General features: G+C 48.1%; 1 protein-coding gene across 1 annotated transcript in view; it reads left to right on the top strand.

The window, feature by feature from the left end:
• The window catches only part of LOC117205108, a 139311-nt gene that overhangs the window by 91853 nt on the left and 30335 nt on the right, over positions 1-17123 (top strand). Inside the window, exons 3-4 of the mRNA XM_033443201.1 lie at positions 13785-15614; positions 15738-15933. Of these exons, the coding sequence (XP_033299092.1) occupies positions 13930-15614; positions 15738-15930 (1878 nt within the window). The 5' untranslated portion in view covers positions 13785-13929 and the 3' untranslated portion in view covers positions 15931-15933. The remainder of the gene's footprint in view (positions 1-13784; positions 15615-15737; positions 15934-17123) is intronic.

The raw sequence follows: 17123 nt of genomic DNA on the forward strand, positions 1-17123 counted from the left end.
AGTAGCTGAAACATACGCGACGCGCTCTCTTCTCGCAATTTCGTCGGCATCTTCGACGAATTTTCGACGAATTTTCGACCATTTCTGTTGCCTTAAGAATCTCCGATACTATCGATATCCACTGTCGGCCAATTACTACCGTTCCAATTAATACCGTTACATCCTCATTCTCGATATTCCATCACCTGTATCTTCGAACAATGTTTTATAATACGGCGATGAATATTTTTACAAGTCTCGAGTACTCTGGCTGCTTAACCAGATCTTCGAAATATTCGAACATAGATGTAAGAAAATGAATCGACGTTAAAAGCGCTGATGATTCTTTGCAATCCACTCGTCCGTGTGTATTTCTCAAGTATCAAAATGGCAAGCAAGCACCGGAACATGTTCAGCAGGACAGTTTCCCTGATCGCGACCAGCGGAACGAATTCTAAATGTCACGATAGCATCGCTGCAATCGCTTGGATCTCCATCAGCCAGGAAGTACTGTTAATTTCTTACTAATGGGACGGCACAATGACGATCGTACTTTGCATGCAGCGTCCCGGTAACAATGTCGAGCGAAACCAAGTCGACCGTCGTACTCTTCCTTCTTTTCTGCTCGTGGGAAACCCGTCGAAGAATCCACCTCCGCGAATCGGATGTAGTCGAACCGGCGATGATATCGGCTTCGGGCGAGACGTTCGGTCGTCCGAACGACCGCGATCTACCGTCCTATTCCCGTTGCTCTACTCCTTTCTTAGACGACGTGGCTCGAAGAAACCTCGAAACACGTAGCAAATTCGTTTAACGTTAGACCTACCAACCGTCAGAGCGTACAAGCGTCGAGGAAATCGAAGCGATGGATACCTGGAAAGATATAAAATTGTTAGAATTTAATCTTGGAATTAGGATTAATAACTGTGGAAGACACAATGTTTGTGTTGAAATAATACAATGTGATATTTATTAAACAATTATTTCAAGAGTTATAAATGTGCGTTCTGGAATGTAGACAGTTGGCTAGTTATTCACAGACTGGCTTAGTGACCCATGGCCCTTGAAAAGGTTTTGAGCCCCACTCTCTATGCAGTAATGAGTGTGACCTGTGTGGGTGTCTGTGTGGCGTCACATGTGGCACAGAACCTTCTAGTAGCTTCTCGACGTGCCCATCTAGAATGTTCCATCCATATCCTCACGCTTCTTCCGGCGTTTTTTGAAAAAGCATGCACGTGCTAACTGCCGTGGTGCATCTCACGAACGCTCGCTAGTGGGGATGGCGCTGGGCAACGAACGGAAGAATCCGTATGATCAAACACTCTATCCACATGCGACTGATATCGTTGTATTCCAACAAAAATATTTTATCCAAACGGTTTGCAAAAAAGCACTCGAATCTCCGAAAATCTACTAAGAAATAAAAAATTGATACGGATTATGAATTTGCTGTAAATTCTGCCTGAAATTTCCTGAATATTTTGTTCGAGCAAATAGCTGAAAACTGTTCGCCGATGTGGCACACCTGTATCGCGGCAATCTGCACCCGTATAGTAGCAATTTACGAAGCGGAAAAAACTTGCCGCTTGTGCCGCGCCAAAGTTGGGGATTCGAGCGTTACGTGGGAAGAAAAAAGCGCGGAAAAAGCTATAAAACCGGAGACGAAGTTAACAGCCTTGAAATCAAAGTTGAAACTGCCATATTATTCACCTCGGACGCTTGGAAATTACGTAGAATTTCCGACTTTTCTCGAAAATGGTTCCAGAAGGGTTGCTGTCGGAGTTGCTTGGTTTCAATTAACGCTGGTTACGCCATAAGGCTAACAGAATCGCAGAATGAAATGGAAGAACCGCAACGCAACGCAACACGACAGTGCACTTGGGCCGGTGTTCACGGTGCTTATTCCGCGCAGGAAAGAAGTCGATGAGTGTCCGCAATTAAGAGGCGGGACGGTACAAGAAAACATCTGCAATGTAGATGCAATCCACTTAGTTGCAGATCCCCTTCATACAGGGTTCTTAATATAGACGCGATCGCCGGTAAAAGGAAGCAGAAACGAGTCGTCCGGTAGCGGGAAACCGCGATTCCTTTTTCGTGCTCTACGTATCGAGACGCGCCTCGAACTCGTGTCGGAGAGATTGATCGACTCGCGGTCGTCGAATTCTTCGCATTTCCACCATCTCGCTTCTATCTGCTCAAAGTTACGATTAGAATATATAATTACCGCGACGATTCGAAAAACTCGCGTGGATATTTGAACGTCGTTGAATTATCGCGCGACAATAATCTCCCTTTCAATCTGCAAATTCTGTAAATGGAAGACGGATGAAAATCCTACAAGATTGGCGGCTAATCGAAATCGCGTGTGTCGCGTAACTCCGTCTGTTGGAGCAAAAAGAAAGCGATTAAACTGCATTTAAATTGCGAATCATCATCGAACAGTGTTCGCTTGAAAGTCACGTTTTCTGTTATTCTCTAATGACCCTCGAAGAAAAAGGACGTATACCACGATCACAGGGTAGAATCGCGATAGCCGTGACGTGACGGGCGACCGATCTAACGACTTATTAATGTTAATGCCGGCGGAATGAGAAAGCACCGGCAAATGACAGACGCTGATCGTGCGTTTTCCAAGAACGTTGCACCGTAATGCGTAGCCCCGTCACGTACGATACAATTTCATTCAAATCGTCCGCATCAGATTAGCTAGTTCTGCTCGTGCCGCGGGTGTTGTGGCTATCGAGAGTGAAAATAACGCGCGGATCGGTGAAACCTTGTCGCTTCGAATCCAATTCCTGCGCACGTGGACGAAGGTTTTTCGAGAAGGCTTAAGGGTGAAAGCATTGTTACGAGCACATGGTGTAGATAAGCGAGACGCTGAGTGTGTTAGACGATTCGTTTGTCCGAGGAGTTGGTCGAGGATGGAGCTTAGAACGTGGAAAATCGTAAAACGTTGCTCGCGAGCGACGCTAACTCTTGGCCAAGGTATAATCGCTGTTTCTTTTGTTCTGCTCGGTTTTAACTCCATCTTGTTTCAACCGCTTTCTCGCTGCTAATTATGGAAGCATTCAGAATTCTAGAAACTCGAAGACGAGCAACGCCTGCCTCTGAAACGCGTCGATCTCGAAATCTTTGCAACGAAAAGGGGGCTTCGATCTCGGAAACCCGACGCAACGAAGATTTGACGCGGAAGAACATACGATGGGACAATAAATCTCGAAAATAAATAAAGCGAGAAGCTTCGATCTCGAAAGCTCGATAGCAAAATGCGAACAAGCTCGATCGGAAAAAAAGGTTTGCAAGGTTCTCTAAACTTGAAAATTCGATGGCACGAAATTTCTAAGCTCGCGTGCCTACCGTCAGAAACCTCTAATCTCGGAAGCTACATGTTCGAAGCTTCTAGAGGACGAAGATCGATTCCTTTCACCGAAATCCTGTTCTTTCAACGATTCGCGTAAGGACGAGGAGCGCGTTTTCTTCTTTTTCTGATAAACGATTTCCCACGATCGGATTTCTTGGCAGCAGGCGTACTCGTTAAGCGACAATCGGTAAATGCTTCGTATTCGCGGAAGGTAATCGTGTTTACTTTCGATCATTCGACCGAGACAGTTGGACGCTGGTCGCCGTCGTTGCACCGTTTAGATCTCAACTGGACAGGAACGGTAACGCCTTCTTGTCGATCCGCGATCGAATCCCGGCTTTCTATACCCTCCACGGAACGCTGCTCGTCTCGTTATTGGATTCTTAGAACACGTCCAGACTTCGTTGCATTATAAACCTGCCGTTCGTAGCTTTACGATAAGAATACAAACCACTTTATATTCGAGACGAACGCATGATTTCTACTTTTGAAAAGAAACGTTCGTACGTTTATAAAATTATTATTTTCTTCGATATTATTATTATCTTCGATCTATAACATCGAGACACGTCGTTTTACACGTAACGATGATACTTTCGGCTTTTCTAACGTCTTAAAACGAGGTAACGTAGCTCGAACTATGGTATAATATCAAAATATTATAGGATACTGTGGGTGATCCAACGTATAACCCAACCATAATCCAGCCAGTCGATGTTTACCAAACTTTAGATTACCAAGCCAGAATTCGGCAATAAATTTTTCCATCCCACGTTTACGATTTACAATCGGAGAAGTTACAGCTGTGGCTCGCACGGACGTAAAAACCACGCTGCGAACTTCCTGACACGATCGTAAAAGGAGAGACGATTCGTAAAAGGAGAGACGAATCGTAAAAGGGAGAAAATCCTTACGTAAGCGACAGACAGCGTTGAAAAGTCGGCAAAAGGCGCGAGGTCGCGGACTGCAGGTAACCTCGTGCACGGAACCGCGTTCTCTTCCACTTCTTTTTTATTTCTTCCCTTTCGTTTCGTCTTTTTCTTCTGCTTTCGTCGAGACCGCAGACCCCGGCGAAACTGCGGCTTTGTTATGAAATAGGCTTGAAAGCGAAATGCCCGTGCACTCCTTCGGCCGAGTTCTGGCCCCGTTTCTTCTTGGTGTCGACGTTGCTCTGCTCTGAAGACAATGTTGCACGGAACAGTGGGCTCGATAATGCGACGATCGATCGATCTCCTCGATACGTGTGCACGCTTGCCGAACCGCAGACCAACGTAATGGAACGAGAACTCGATTTCCTCCCTTCGTGTTTTTCCAAGCGACCGTCTCCGCGGACGATCTTTGTATTACACGTTTGAAATTTGTCAACTCAGCGTGTTACGTATTTGAAATTTCTGAATTTGAAATCGGATAATCCAGTGAATATTCTAAAACCGCACCTATACGCAAATAAAATTCGAGTTTCCTTTAGTAAACGCGACAGCAAACGACGGAAAGGAGGAAAGCCCGATCGATTCGGATCCTTCGTCGTTAGATATCGAGCGGTTACCGCCCCGAAGACTAAAATACACGCTGTCCAAGCGACAAAGATTAGCCATTTATTGAGTGGAAATTGGCCGACGCAATTACCGGCTGGAATAACATCGGATATTAATGCAGCGTCGTTCGAAATAAGCGGTTGGATAAATCTATGCTCTCTTAACAAGGTCCTGACGCGTGACAGCAGCCATGAGGTTAGGCGGTGTATCTCGTAACGCGTCCTTAATGCACCCACGACACCGATAAAACCGTAGCCACGCTATCTGCGGAACCGCTACAGAGCCGAGATATCGGCCGGACGTGCCGGAGACCATTGTGCCTGGTCATTAATAAATTTCGGGATCAAGGTGAACCGGTGCTCTCGTTTGGGACGGTAGATTAATCCCCCGAGGGCTGCTTAATTATTCATGGTGATGAGGTGTCTGGTTGAGGCTCGGTCGATAAACCAGGCATCCGAGAATTTCTGCGCACCGGTTTGCGGAGTAATTTCGTTGTTTATTCGTTTGGCCGAGCAATAGCTTGTTAATAGCCAGTTTTCTTACGTGACGTTTCAAACGATCGGCTTGAGATTTATATGGAAGTTAATGACACCGTTTGTTCTTTTCTAATGGCATGTTTGCAATCGGACGAGATTACACAGATGGTGGTTGGTAATTCGAGCAGGAAATTAAGCCTTCAAATTTGTACTTTGGAACGGCTATCCCAGCAGCATCGATCGCTCTTTCGAATTATCCACCTTATTGAATCATCAAACATCGACAAGGTTTAGTAAAAGTACGCGTAAACATTTAATTTACTAGCGACTACGTTACACTCGCAGCACTGTGCTTCTGCCAGTGTGTCGCAGCGAATATTTCAATCGTTTGGTAAGCAAATACATTTACGGTAGACACTTGCATTTACTCGATACAAAGTACATCAACTCGAAAAACCTATACATTTGTATGTTGAGTTTCGCATTAACGTTTCTACATTTTTACCCCTAAACGTTCGATCTCTCTGGCACGCAAAAAAATATCTCACTCGAAGCCTCTAAAACGGAATGAAAAGGAAAAGTGAAAAAGGAAAAAAAAAAAAAGAAGCTGTGTGGCAATAAATTGAAAGCAAACAGTCGGCCGTCGAGACGGTCCGGGGAGCAGCAGTGTTAACCAGACGTTAACAATCCGCGGCATTAAATTCCGCCGGTCGGTCGATCGATCCCTCGGTTGCATCTGGCTGGCTTGCACAATTGGAAAGGCTGTCAGCGTCCGTGTACCGGGGAACGATGATTCTGCGGTCACTCGTCGAGGCCTCGCCGCTGCCACGGTAGCTGCTTTCCTACTAGGCTTTCCAGCCGGGCTTTGTGCTTCTATTAGCGAGCGCGCACGTGCGCCGCTACATAACTTATTGACAGTGACGGCGAGGCACGAAAGGGAAAGGGGGAGGTGGTCAGGTAGATGGAGAACGCGCGAGCCTCGCGTCTTGGTGAAAAGGAGATCCGCGGAACAGGAGAGAAGAAGAGAAACGGAGTGGAACGAGAAGAAGAAGAGAGAAACCTTTTACCGGCGGCGCATCTCGCGAACGATACACCCAGCCACAACCACTGCACCGTCGAGATGCATCGTTTTTCTCTGTCTCTTTCGCCCTAGCCACCGCCTACGTGATGGAATGAATTGGGAGAAAGGAGATCCTCGGGGAGAAAGAAGGATCTCTAGTCGGAGTCTGGTTTTCTGGCTTCGTCGAGAGGTTGATGTACGGGCTTCTTTAGCTTTTGGATTAGGCCGCGACGAGAGCGCGACAGTTAGGAGCTGGAACAATTTCCTGGAAACTTTCCTTCTCGATAATACGTACTTGTAAGGTTTACAAATTGTCCGAAAGTATTTGCATTCGTGTCTGTTCAAGTATTTCTGATCTTCGAGGGACATAGAAAGATAAAGGTAGATATTATTGGAAGGAAAGAAACAGGCGAGGACGAGGTATAAAAGCAGAGATAGGTGGTGGCGAAGAGCGGAGAGAGAAAAGGAGGCAATTGCCGCGAAAAGACTGATTCGAGATGGACGACGTGCGACCACTTTTTAAACTCGTGCCACCTTCCAATTAGCAATTATTGAGACGTTTCGGCGATCGCCACGGAATCTTAAGAAGGACACGTCCGCGGGCGGATCGTCGCTATCTCGAAACTTGTCGCGTGAAAAACTTCGTCGACGCTCTGACTGCCATTAATTGCGTCCGAACCAAGCGTTCGAACGAAATTGGCCATCGTAGCGATAAAGAGAATATTCTGAAAAGTTCAACATGGAAATAGTTAAACTCGATGTGCGAAGGTTCTTCAGCCTGGGATGCGAAGAAACTGATGGAGAAAATATCGATTTAAAGAACAATTTACCTCGATTTACGTTCCTTTCGTCCAAGCTCGTCCGTGCCACTAAACATTAAATTCACCTTAAGAGCGAGGATCGAATCGTTCATTGAAAGGTTTCAAGAATCACGTGAGCAACATAGATCACGAATGCTGACCGTGAACGTTCCCCTGGTACGTATATGTAAGAGCAGGTAGGAGAGAAGATTACGAAGCGGGCAGACGCGTGAGACGGTTCCACGTGTCACGGCGCGTCTTCTTCGAACGGCACAGCCCGTCTTCTGCCGTGTTCTCGGTTAATGCATCACAATCATCGCGGAACCAGGAACAAGAGCCATCAGCGAACTTTCAGAACTCTGGTCCAAGTATGATGGATGACTGTCTGTTCTTGCTCGGTTCGTGAGGAAGTTATTACTGGTTCGCGCGAGCCGAGGCTAGTCATGTCCCGTGAAAAAAGCGCAGAATGTCGAGCATTCAGGGCCCCTGAAACTCCCTCGAAAACCGCCTCTGCTCCCTCTTACTGCGCTTCGAGTAATTGGTTAACGAGCCCCGGCAATCTCGCGTCCGATCGACGAACCCCTTTTTCTTACGTCTCATTGAATGGAGTTTCTTATCCTACCGCCGGATGGAATTGATCTTCCGTGATTTAATTTTATCTAAAGGAGAACAGGCGATTCGAGAGATCAAAGCGAAAGTGACGGAGATTTGTTGGTATTCCGCAGCTTTGGGCAATTCTTAATCGACGTTCGTTATGCTCGAACTTCTTACTACAAGTAGCGTTCATTTTCTCAGGACTCGCGTTGGAAAAAACGACTAGATCAAAATCACTCGCTTCTCGATGAAATGAAAACAACCGATCGATCGCAAAAAGACTAGAATTTAATCATAGGTTATCGAACGAGGCGAAGTCGTGCGAAGCAGCTTATAATTGCACCCTGGCGGAAGCGGCATAGACGAAAACTGTATGATTTCCAGCGAGCGTCGTTTACAATGTAGCCTGGTCAGCATTTTGTCGCGATAACTGGTTGAATTAACGAGCGCCGTTCCCGTTGCTCGACCGCGCGAAACTGGAATTTCGCGTCGTTCGTGATGATTTATAAATAGGTCGTTCATAGGCGACGATCAAGACCTTGAGAATGTCCGCTGACTGCTGACACCTCATCGATATAAATCCTGATTCTTGATGGCGTGCCGCGTGATTTGAATATCCGTGACTCGCGGTTCGAAGCACCTCTTGCGTCGTTTTACCCACGATGCTACTACCGCCGTGTCTTTTTCTCGTTCGACACCGGTGATAGGACTTTATTCGCGAGGTGGAGCCGCGATTATTATAGACATCGTGAGCTATCAAATTTCACGTTATCGTAAATAGTTCGTAATTTCGGTTCGTAATTACCAGTCGATGATATTCTAGAAAAAGAGATTGTCAACTTTAATTCAACTTTATTCTATCAACGGGTATGTGATGTCCTTCAAGTCGACACTTGCCTGCAGTTTCCGCGTTATAAAGGGTGATCCTAGTTCGACACTGCAATCATCCTGTTGAAACTCCCAATTTTATTTCTATCCATCTTCGCCGACTCTAATTCTAATTGTCCAACGTCGTTAAATGTTTTTTCTGTCGTTTCCCCTTGCATCGAAACCACTGATTTTCTCGTTGACGACGCTTTACATAATCGGAATTATCAAGCGTCGCATCCATCCTGCAACGTACGAACCCAGAAGCTCTCGGAGACGAGAGTTTCGTCTCGATCGGTGTTTCTCGCGATTGCGAAAGCCACCAGCTGGCATAATTTCACGTCAGACTCGCGGCATACGTGCCCGGCCGTAATTAGATTAATACGCCGCGAAATTGGATTAAGAAAGCGAGGCGGCGGCAGCCAGCGCCGCGGATACGACAACTTTTTCGTGAGAACGCCACGAGGGTTAATTAAGGCCCGACAGGCCGGGTGCGAACGACTTGTCACGTACGAGCAGCCTATCTTCCTTCCTCTTACCCTTTCTCTCTCTTTCTTTCTCTTTCTATACCCTCTTGTCGCTCCCTCGTTTCCTCCTCTAACCCGGCTCTCTCCTTCTTCCGATCGCCATTTTGGTTCTTTGTTGTCGAAGACGATCCAACACGGTCGATCGTCGTCACAGTCCGCTCCTTCGAATTAACGAATTCGCGATTCTATACTATTTTTTTGTACTGTTAATTAGTTTCCCTAGAAAATTAGTATTCCTCTTATAGTACAATAATATATTTGGAGATCGATATGCATCCATCGACATATTTCGTCTTTTTTAATTTCTCGCTACCCCCTTCTTTCTCGCATAATTTCTCATTAATTTCGTCATTAAGAATAAAATTTGTCTTCCTTTTTTTCTTTTTTTTTCCGTGTTAACTTCGCTTCTCTCGACGTTCTCCTCTTCTTGTACCCTCGCATTGACCCAAACCCTTCTGCGAATCTCTCTGACCGTCCGCTCACGGGACGAGCCAGCGTGTAAATCATTTCGAAAATGGATACGTGCGCGCGTTACTCGCGTGAGAGTCGAAAAAGTGGCTGGGAATAGAAAGAGAGACCGAGGGAAGATACGATTATGGTAATACCCTACAGGCGTGGCTCGAAATGTGATTACTGGAACGAAGACTAATGCGTATCGGCCTTGGGAATTTTCAGCGTGTTATCAAGCGAATCTTGACGAGTCTCGACGTCGTTTCTTCAGTACGCGAATACTCCTTTGACCGTTTAATTTCGATCAAACCGGACCAATTGCGTCGTGGATCAATTTTGAAAATTACGATACGTCGCAGCGATCAAGTCCACACCTAAATACATTTTTACGAGTGTGTGCATCACGGTATTCGGGTAATTCATCGAAACGTGAATTCACTGCATCCACAGCCGCTTAATCCTCTTTGAAACATTTATTTTCCTCAAAGATCTCATCTCTGCCTAACGTACAACGATATCACGATCCCCGCGAACCAACGTACGCACCATTAAACCACCCTGACGCCCTGTTCCCGATGAAGTCGACGTGGTCTAGGGCTGGAGCGAAGGGTCAAAGAGTCTGGTGCGTTATCGGTTGTCGCGGGGACAATCGTCGCGTTGCGATGGCTGGTGTTGAAATCTCACGGAGGAAACAAAAGGATCGTAGAGGGACGCGGTGGTAGCTAAGACAGACTCGAGCACGGTGAAAGCTGGCTCGGGCCGTGGCGTATAATTCGAGGGCATGTCGATAAATCAGCTCGTGTTCGCGTACGCTAGAACGAGAGGATCGATCGTAGGGGAGCGAGATCGACGAAGAACGCGGAGAGACGCCGCGGCGCGCCATGCGTTACGACACACGCTCGTCTATTCGTGGGCGTCCTGCATGTATCACGAGTGATCGAGTACCGCGTCGATCGCGGCTCGCCACGATATTCGAGGGCGCTGCCTTTGGGGCTGTGCGATGGTTTCGAAAGCGTTTTTTCACTTTTACAATCTTTCGCCACTTTCTTTTTCTTTTTGTAGAGTAGAGGGCGCGGCAGTTTAAATTTTTCGACATGGAAGTATCGAGCTTTGAAATTAAAATTTCAAAGCATATAGATTTTTTATATGAGAATACCAATTTTCAGATAACAATTGTGGATAAAAATTTTCAAATTTATTCAAGCGAATTCTGGAGAAAATTCGAGGTATCTGAATGCGTGGTTATCGTTTTAACGCGGTCCGTCGACCTCCATAATACACGGAATGCCGTTCGCCGACTACAAACTCGCGTACTAATTCCTCGCCACGCACCGAAGGCCGTGTAACAATAAAACATTACGATTAGACGCCGTGTTTCCGAGTTTGCGACCGTTTGCCCGCTCGTAGGCGTCACCCGTGCTGTATATCGTCATCGAGCCTGATAAGTATCGTAGCAGACTATCGTGAACCTCCCGATCCCTTCCAACACAAAGTCCACCTTGGAATCTTTAATCGTATTTCAAGAAACGATTGGTATCTGCTCGATGAATCTTGCCCTTCCATTGATCCGCCACAACTCCTTTCGATCGCTCTATTGTTCGAATTTTCCAAGATAATTCCTAAGTATCGTATGGTGAAACATTGCTTCGATTAGAAAATAGAAAATACTTGATATTCTTCGCTATTTTTACGAGATACTCTGTCGATAATGTTCTTCCCATTCTTCGATGTAAATTCCACATGGAAAATAACAAATACCTCGTGATAAAAAATTACCGATTAAAATTAGTGTATCATTGTGAATAGGATTGTCCTCCGCTGCTTCGGATAAAGAGGATTCGAGGTGCAAGTGGAGATAGCGAAGGGTACGATTCGATTAGAAATTGGAAAATATAAAAAAATCGTGCCACGATTTACTCGAACTGCGGTACAACCAGTAGCCGGATACGTATAGACAGCTGCGTAAAACAACGCTATTCTCGCGTACATAGCATCCCTGAGAAAGATGTCTCTTGCACGGTTCTAAACGGGCAGATTCCTCCAGAACCGTACACGTACACTCCCATCGGCTCGAAAGAGAGGAGGATCGCGGCTGGCTTCGGTGTGTATCAGATACAATGCGATCCGTCTGTTCCCGTATCGCGTAATCGCCTTATCACGGGAACACGCACGCCGGCGAACGAACATAACGGTTTCCTGCGTTCGATCAAAGCACAAGCACCGTTCCAAGAGGAAAAAATTCCAATACAAATTTGCATCGAGCCGCTCTCGCGCCCGCTAGAAATCCACCGTGAAAGCTTATGTGTGTAGTACACTGGAAGGAGATTCTCGTTCGACCAACAGGGAAATAGAGACAGTAATGAAATACAAACGGGTGAAAGAGCGAGACGGAGAAAGCGCGGTGCGGTCGTGTAAGAGAATGCAGGACAGGAGGAGTGTGTCGAATAACTTCCTAGAGGCGCGCCTGTCACGACGCCCCGGGTCATTGGTCACCCGGTGCTTATCTGCGGCTGGCTGCGGGCCATCTCGGAGGCCCCCTTTCAGACGGCTCGATTTTCACCGCGCGATTTCATTATCCCTCGATCCATGCCACGTACGCTTCTCGCCACTCTGAATGGGCCTTTCACACGGCCAGGCGATAAATTGCGACCAAGAATCGCGGTGTTACAACGATCCGGCATCTGGAACCAGTGCGTCGCTTCCGTGTGTCCACCATATAGCCCTTGTCTCCAAGGGTAAACAGCGAAATTTGCGAAATTGTGAAATTCTTCTCGACTAGGCAATGAAGGATCTTTTATAGGTGTGGATTAAGATTTGGCAACGGGTCGTTCCACGGAGGAAGAAGCTTGGTGCGTATAATATATATGGAAAACAGTGACAGAGAACGTCCAATTCGGACAAAATAATACGGTAAAAGCAACCCCTAAAGGTGAAACAGAACGTAACCCAACTGTTCCATTCCTAAGGCTAATTTCGCCACACCGATCTACCTAAACGAAAAGGATAATTGGCATCGCCAAGCGTTCCGTCGACCCGAATCGAACCGGACCAAACGGTGATTTATATAATCCTTCGGGTTATCCGATATACACGTGGCAACGAGAGGTAACACGGAAGCATCGGCGCGAGGGTACTTCTGTCGGAGTACGCCCGTTCCCAAGCGTTACGACACCGCGGAATTTCCGTGGCGATCGCGCGGCATAACCGTGAAGCAATTCGTCCGAGGGAATCGCTTTTAACGCGATGCTCGATCGCTCGGTCACGATCGGTGTACCCCTTCCTCGCCATCTCTACGTACTTTCGTGAAATCCGAAACAATCGACGACTCCGCCCAGCTATGTACGTACACTCGTTAGGTAACCCGGCTTTGAGATACGGTGCCTATCGTTCGACCGCGTTAATCGTCGGTTACACCGATGATACGGCCCTACGAGGAAGTAACGGGAAACGGGCCCACGATCGCGGCCTGTTTCGTTGTTCCAGTTCGACTCTCCGGGCCAAGCCGTCTTTCGATTGGTCACGGACGCGTGTATTATGCCTGGAGGCGTCGCTTTTAATCATCCAGCTGGAAACGTTTCTCGAAGACGTTCCGATTTCTTCGAGTTTGCGGCTTCTTGAGAATTATCAACTAAAGTCGATATCGCGTACATTGAATGACTTAACGCTCAAGGTGGAGGAGGTTTAATAAAACGAGTGTTAGTGTAATTTAGCACTTTATTTGCACTTGTTGTACAAAAGTAATGTTGGATGTTATGAACACGGCGGTTGTAGGATCTTGTTGAGTGTGAAGTACTTCACCCGCACGGTACGACGTTCCGATGACGACTGACTTAACATATCACTGATTCTCCCCAACAGTTGTTGGGTCTCGTCCGTCCATCGTGCCTTCCCGGGTCATCAACTCGGGGAGGACAGGTACTTTGGAATTTCCCAAAGAAGAGATAAGTGCTGGCCGAGCCATAAACGACCACTCAAAATCCCGAACACGGCTTTTACGTTTTGTATCGATATAGTAGCGTTAGAAGTTTACGATTGAAGTTCGACACGAGAATTTGGATACTTGGTAACAGCGATATCTATTCGGAAACCCATAACGGAACCAATTCTGACGTATCGACGTCGGTTTCTGTTACAGATGGAGCATAGAGGCGCGGCGTCCGATCAGCAGGAGCATCAGTAGCGATACTCGATCGTCGGGGCCCTGAGCGGGCCCTCAGTCCGGGGACGTCGGCATCGGGGCCCGTGCTCGCGAGAAAGCTGGGCGGCGTTGCAGCGCCGCGATGGCCGCGACTGACGGTCAGATCGTCGTTGCGGCGGCACGCTGGGCCGAGGAAGCGACGTACTTGCGCGAATTCGTTTCCAAATATCGTCTTCCGGCGGTGATCAAGATCACGAAAGGTCAGTACGGTGGCCTGGGTGTTCCGACGCTACCAGCGCCTAGCCTGCAGAGTACGGCCCTCCTGGTATCCGCTGGACGTCGACGAAAGATCGTCGCGCAAGCGGTGAAGATCAAGGAGGGACGCAGAGTAGTGGGCGTAGGGCCCAGGCTGGCCATCCCAGACTCTTATGCCGGCTACTTCGAGATACTGAGCGAGGAAGGTAGAGCCGTTCGCGGGATAGAGTCCGTGAACGAGTTGTGTCGAAGATGTCCAGAGGAAGGAGCTCTGGTCCGGGAGACCGTACGTGGAATAGCTTGCAGAGTGGACGACGACTCCGGTATAGTTGTTCCCGAAGGAACGAGGACCCTGGCTGCCGGAGAGACGATTGTAACAGCTGGCGAGGTTAGCCTGCCCGGTCGCGGTAGATTTCTGCGCTGTGTCGACTGTCGAGGAGAGAGCGTCCTCCTGGGTATGGAGCTGCGCGGACGTTTCAGCGCCCTGGCGCGCGAGGACAATATCAGCGGCGTGCACACGGCTCGAGCGTTGCTGAGCAAGCGTTTGCCGTTGACGGTCAGACTGGTGCACGGTCAACCACCGAGGGGATTGAAGTCATCGTCGCAATTCGTTCCGGAGCTGAGGCTGTTATCGACCTTCGAGGAAGAACACGTGTTCGCCTTGCCGTTACAGAGAGAAGGGGCTGCCGTGGCGTTACCTCTGGCCGCTCCGTTGAAGCTGGTCAAAGCGCGAAACGAGGAAGCTCTCAGATCGATGCAGGAGTTCACGAGGCTGGTAGAGCGCGCGTCGCGTCTCGTTGCCGACGTGGCCGATCGCGCGCACGTGCTGGACGGCCGACTGGGGGAGAGCAAGCCTTCCAGGCAGACTAGAAGCGGATCCGGTTTCCTCAGGCGATCGTCGACCAATTCGGATAACGGGCCGCCGAGCCACCACCGGAACAACGCCAGCCATCACCATCATCATCATCACTATCACAGCAATGGACACCAGGCGTCCTCTGGACACGCGGGCTACCGGGACGAGAATCGTGTGCCACCGTCCGCATGCACGGAGGAGTACGACGAGATCGATCAGATTTACGACTATGTCCGCGGGTTCGCGCCGCTACCGAAGAGCGTCAGGTCCCCTTACGAGAGCCCGTTGCCGGGGGCACAGGGGTCCAGTCCACCTCTGACGCCGGTCACGGTAACGATCGCCCCTTTGCTCGACGACAGACCAGAACCACCTCCCATAGAGACCATACCGACCAAGAAGATCCAGGCAGAGAAGAGGACCAGACGCGCCGTCAAGGAGGCTCCACAGCCGAGAGTCGAGAAGCCGCCGCTGGCGAAGCTCTACGTGAAGAACAGCGGAACTCAGAGGGGACGTCCTTTGATGAGGCAGAAGAGCGCGTCGCCGTTGAAAGAAACGCCACCCGGTTACAAGGGTGGATCTCCGCTTTTTAACATCAGATACAAAAGTTTGACGAACCTGCAGCAAGCCATGGAGCTGGATGGAACGTTGGATTCGAGCCATTCCGGGGGAAGAACATCGGGGGACTCTGGTGCTGGTGCTAAGCTACCGGAAAAGAGGTACGAGCAATTTTTCCAATAGCTTGTTAACGAGGTAAGCGAAGGTAGGGTAAAAGTATGAATCGAGAATTGCATCGAGGATTCGCAGCGGAGTAATCAGAAATTGTCTTATCGTTCGCTCAGATCGCGGCGTTTGAGTAGACCACGCTCGCTCACGAATTTAGTGTGGGAGCTCCGCGGCGGAAGTGGCCTTGGCTGCGCGAGACCAGAAACCCCGCCACCAGCCACAGCAGCACCGTTGCCACCGACTAAATGTGGACCACGTTTGGCTGTCACCGTTGTGGCACCCCGGCGTGTTGGCACGCTCTACCTCTAACTCGTGAGTACCGTTTCTTCTTACCAACTTCATGTCCTCGCCATAGACCCATCCAATAAATAATTAACAGGCTTTAGCGCTTCGGAACAGGGTTGTCGGCTTAAATCTTCACACTTCTGGACCTAACGATCGCCAGTTTAATTCAATGAGTCGCCTCTAGCGTTGAAAGCCAAATTGTCACCTCCTGATCGAACTTGCTGAAAGAACATTCTAACAAAAGTATCTGTTCAAACGTATAAATACTTCCATCTGCGTCTTCCATTTCTACTATATTCATTCACGTAACGTCGATGACGACTGGGATAGAAAAAGGCTGGCAGGAACAGACGTGCACTGGTTACAGCGCAGTTAGAACGTAATTTGTCTGGCAATCGTTAAATTTACAAGATCGTAGGCCGGGTCGAGGCATTAACGAAGCGCTTTACTGGCCGTTATAAGAGGTGGGCAAATGTTTCCCTATTGGCCGCGACTCCTTATACGTTTAATCGTCCCTTGCGCTCACGTCATAATTTCGCGTCTCGGAAGCGCACCTGTGCCATCCAGGAAGCAGCAGCCAGATCCCATTGTAAATTATTGTTGTTATCCTGACGCGGCTGCACCGTGGTGAAATGGTAACTTTTGCTGCATTGCCCGTTTTACCAATTAACGGGAACGTAACGAATTCACGCCGCAGCCTCGAGCCTCCTTTCGTTCTGATTCTCTGGCTAATGCAAGGTGCTCGCAATGCACGTTCCTCGAGTATTTCTTTTTCATTTCTAATCGGAAACAATGTGTGTTGAGCGTAACTACGTATCCAATTATTTTTATCGAAACTTCAAAGTCTATTTGGGTAAAGTCTTACCTGAATTTAACTGTGCGCGTGCAACGTTTAATCATACTTGAGTGTTATTACGCACCCTACGCGACAACCATGTTATTCAACTGGAATGCAGATCTCATCTCCATTTAACTTAATCTACATAGGGGTTTATTATATTCAAACGAATTTCTGCACTTGCGTGCCACTATGCACCTCCAAATTTTTCCACGAACATGTAAATATCAAGAGTCGTGTAATCGTTGAAAACCAGCCGTGAACCTAACCAGTGATATCTCGATATATCTCGTAAGAACTGCAAGATATCGACACTGCAGTTCTTTGTATTCCATGGGAATAAGAACTGCTAAAAAACGAGGAAGTCCTGGACGCGTGT

This window comes from Bombus bifarius, unplaced genomic scaffold, assembly GCF_011952205.1.
Source record: "Bombus bifarius isolate JDL3187 unplaced genomic scaffold, Bbif_JDL3187 scf7180000007986, whole genome shotgun sequence".
Classification (NCBI taxonomy): Eukaryota; Metazoa; Arthropoda; class Insecta; order Hymenoptera; family Apidae; genus Bombus; species Bombus bifarius.